Source organism: Octopus bimaculoides, chromosome 4 (assembly GCF_001194135.2).
Source record: "Octopus bimaculoides isolate UCB-OBI-ISO-001 chromosome 4, ASM119413v2, whole genome shotgun sequence".
In the NCBI taxonomy this organism is placed as follows: domain Eukaryota; kingdom Metazoa; phylum Mollusca; class Cephalopoda; order Octopoda; family Octopodidae; genus Octopus; species Octopus bimaculoides.
In genome coordinates, this window is record NC_068984.1 from 144,904,986 (window position 1) to 144,908,489 (window position 3,504).

Here is a 3,504-nt window from a genome sequence, read left to right on the forward strand (position 1 = left end):
ATATATATATATATACTAATAATAATTATATGACAGCAAAAGAATGAATGAGACCTTGATATTATGTACAACGGTCATTCTCATAGCTCTTTTGTTTGTCTTAATAACTGTCATCTTCATAGTATATGTGTGTGTGTGTGTGTGTGTGTGTGTGTGTGTGTGTGTGTATAATATAAATTATATATATATATATATATATATATATGCATATATACATACGTATATGTACATACTTACATCTATACGTATGTATATATATATGCATATGTGAGCACAGGACATCATGAAACTTGTACAACAAAAAATATGAAGTACGAGTACATGGAATATGAACTATTCTTTCGAACAACGAAAGACACAAATGGAAAACAAGACAAACAACATAAAGAACGACCCTTCATCAGTTGTTTGATGTTTTTCTACTCTCGTATTTCGAGCATTTAGCAACATATAATGTGTGTGCGTGTGTGCGTGCATACACATGTCTCTCTGTTCCTCTCACTGCTCCTCTCTCTCTCTCTGTCTTCACATATAGATATGTGTGTGTGTGTGTGTGTGTGTGTGCATGTGTGTGTATGTGTGTGCATGTGTGTGCTTGTGTGTGTGTGTGCGTGTGTGTGCATGTGTGTGTGCTTGTGTGTGTGTGTGTGTGTGTGTGGCATGAAAAGCAATTATATATTATTTCTTAGAAACAGAACATTAAATGAAGAAATTATGAAAATATTATAACATGTATGAAAAATTGATTTTCAAAAAGAGCCCAACAAATAAAAACTACAAAACCTTGAAAATCAATAAAATCTGATTCAATTTGAAACGGAGATTAAAGCAATAATTGATAATTAAGCAGAATTAACAACCACTATAATCATTAGGGAGAAGATTATTAATTAGATTTATACACATATAGAGGGGGAGGGACATCATCATCATCATCATCATCATCATCATCATCATCATCATCATCATCATCATCATCATCATCATCATCATTATCATCATCATCATCATCATTCATCTTATAATTTACCACCACGAAGACCACGACGACGACGACCAGCACCATAACAGCAGCAACAACAACAACAACAACAACAATAACAACAACAACAACACCCATCGCCAGCTCAGTCATCATCCTGGTTATCCTGACCGTTGTCATTGTTGTCATCGTCGTCGTCGCCGCCACCGCCACCACCGCTACTACTGCCACTCTCATCATCATCATCATCATTACTATCATCATGACCTGAATCATCATCATTTTATTGAACTCCCTGAACACCAGAAATGCAGAAGAGAACGACTCTTCTTCCATTTCCAGGCATTTAAGCCTAACCTTTTCCTTTTATGGTATGTCAACTCTGAAGATTTCTTGAATCTTGAGATTATCTCCCCTTCTGGTCTTAATTGCTGGTCTTAATTGCTACTTGGTAATTAAGATACATCCTCTAGAAGTGGAGATAGTTTTAATAAATCAAGAATTTATGTTGCATGGTATTTGATATACCTATATTTGTGTTGTTCAAAGACATGCCATTGGCCTTCTCTTAGTTCATTTTTGTGCAAGATTTAGTTGTATATAAGAATGTCTCACTAACGAGGTCAAATAACACTGAAACATGTCCAGAATTGTTTCTCTTCCGCCAAAAACCAAATTCACTGTAGTGTTTTTTTGAAATTTTCCCTTGCAGGGTGTAGAGAGATGTTACCAAGACAAAGAAAATGGAGCTGTGGTTATCGCTCTTCCCGCAGAACCTTCTGGGACTACATTTGAATTGGTATGTTACCTTTGATCTTCCAGATTTGATCTTTGTATTTTTATACACATATATACACAAACATGCAGGAAGTAAATAGACACTTTTAATTTTCAAAATCTTTTATTTGATATTAATTGGTTGAAGGAGAGGTTTTCTTCTAGCTGCTCGTCCATAATACCCAAGCTTATGTAGATATGTAACGCACGTTCTTGGACTAACTTCTAGCTGTTTTGCAATGTCATAAGCCTTCGAACGGGGTTCGTTTTCCACAATTCTCTTCAAACAGTGAAGCTTCCTTTCCGAGGGCCCAGGTCGGCCGGGACAAGAATCTGTTGATTTTTTTTCCTTGGCTTTTGAATTGTGCTATAATTCTATTAACAGTAGCAAGAGGAATTTGAAGATTTTCGGCAATTTTTCGCTGGCTAAAACCAGTCTCAGATTGCCCAACAATACGACCTCTTTGAAAATCTGACAGTTCTGCTGAATTTTTTGTGCGTGGCATGGTTACTCTTCGCAAATGTTTAATATAATGACACCTGGAATGAAAAAGAATAATTACATTGTAAATTCTACACCGCTGAAAACATATTAAGATGCTTAGATCAGAAATTTTGAAAATTAAAGGTGTCTATTTACTTCCTGCATGTCTGTATATATATATATATATATATACATGCGTAAACACTTACATACACATACATACATATACATGCATGCATAACATACATACATACATTCGATATATTTACAAGCATACATATATATGTGTATATACAAACCCAAATAATTGTTACTGTGTTGTTAAGTCGTGGTGTTCACGGCAAACGTTTTTGATTGACACACGTCTTGGCCAGCTGATGACTTAACTCTGTTGTCATTTTTGCTGGTACGTTTTACTGTTCTGCAGTCTCTCTTTATGAATTTCACGTTCTCTCCACAATTGTGCTTTCTAGAGCTGGTTTTACCTTGGTTTTGGAATACCAAAATGATTTTGGAGAGTCTATCTCTGTAAGCATTAAACAATTCAGCAGTTTTGGTGACTGAAACTCCAGCCTTTCTCGCTCCAACAATTTGTCCTCTTTCGAAATCAGATTGGTCACGCATTTTAACTTATTTAAATATAAATATCTGCAAAATAAGAAAAAATAAGACAAAAAATAAAATAAAAACACACATGAACGTACAAGGCAGGCATACATAATGCATAGAAACAAATGTATACAAACTAGAATAGTTTTGAATTTGTCATATTGCCAATAGAGAAAAAAATAGTTAAATTAGTTAAAGTGATGTTTCCACCATTTTGCCCATCTCCCAATATATACACATACATGCAATGTTTATGTGTGTGTGTGTATATATATATATATATTTATGTAAATATATATGTAATTATACATACATACATACACACACACACACACACACATATATATATATATACACACACATACATTTATGTATATATACACATACACATACATTTAATGAAACACACACACATACATACATACATGCATGCATACATACATACATACATACATACATAATGTCGAGATGATACGTTTAACCAATAGTTTTTTAACGTCCTACTTTCAAACAGGCTACAATCTATCGGTCTTGGCATCGTGCCGTCCGACCTACCATCGGTCAAGCACCACAGTGTGAGCATGTGTAGGTATGTGTACGTGTGTGTATGTGTGTGTGTGTGTGTGTGAGAGAGAGAGAGAGAGAGAGAGAG

General features: G+C 34.8%; 2 protein-coding genes across 2 annotated transcripts in view; both read left to right on the forward strand.

Moving 5' to 3' along the window:
- Positions 1–3,504, forward strand: part of LOC106878757 (uncharacterized) — a 401,005-nt gene that overhangs the window by 17,150 nt on the left and 380,351 nt on the right. The window lies entirely within an intron of this gene.
- Positions 1–3,504, forward strand: part of LOC106878760 (uncharacterized) — a 109,042-nt gene that overhangs the window by 16,920 nt on the left and 88,618 nt on the right. Inside the window, exon 3 of the mRNA XM_052967579.1 lies at positions 1,695–1,781. Within this exon, the coding sequence (XP_052823539.1) occupies positions 1,695–1,781 (87 nt within the window). The remainder of the gene's footprint in view (positions 1–1,694; positions 1,782–3,504) is intronic.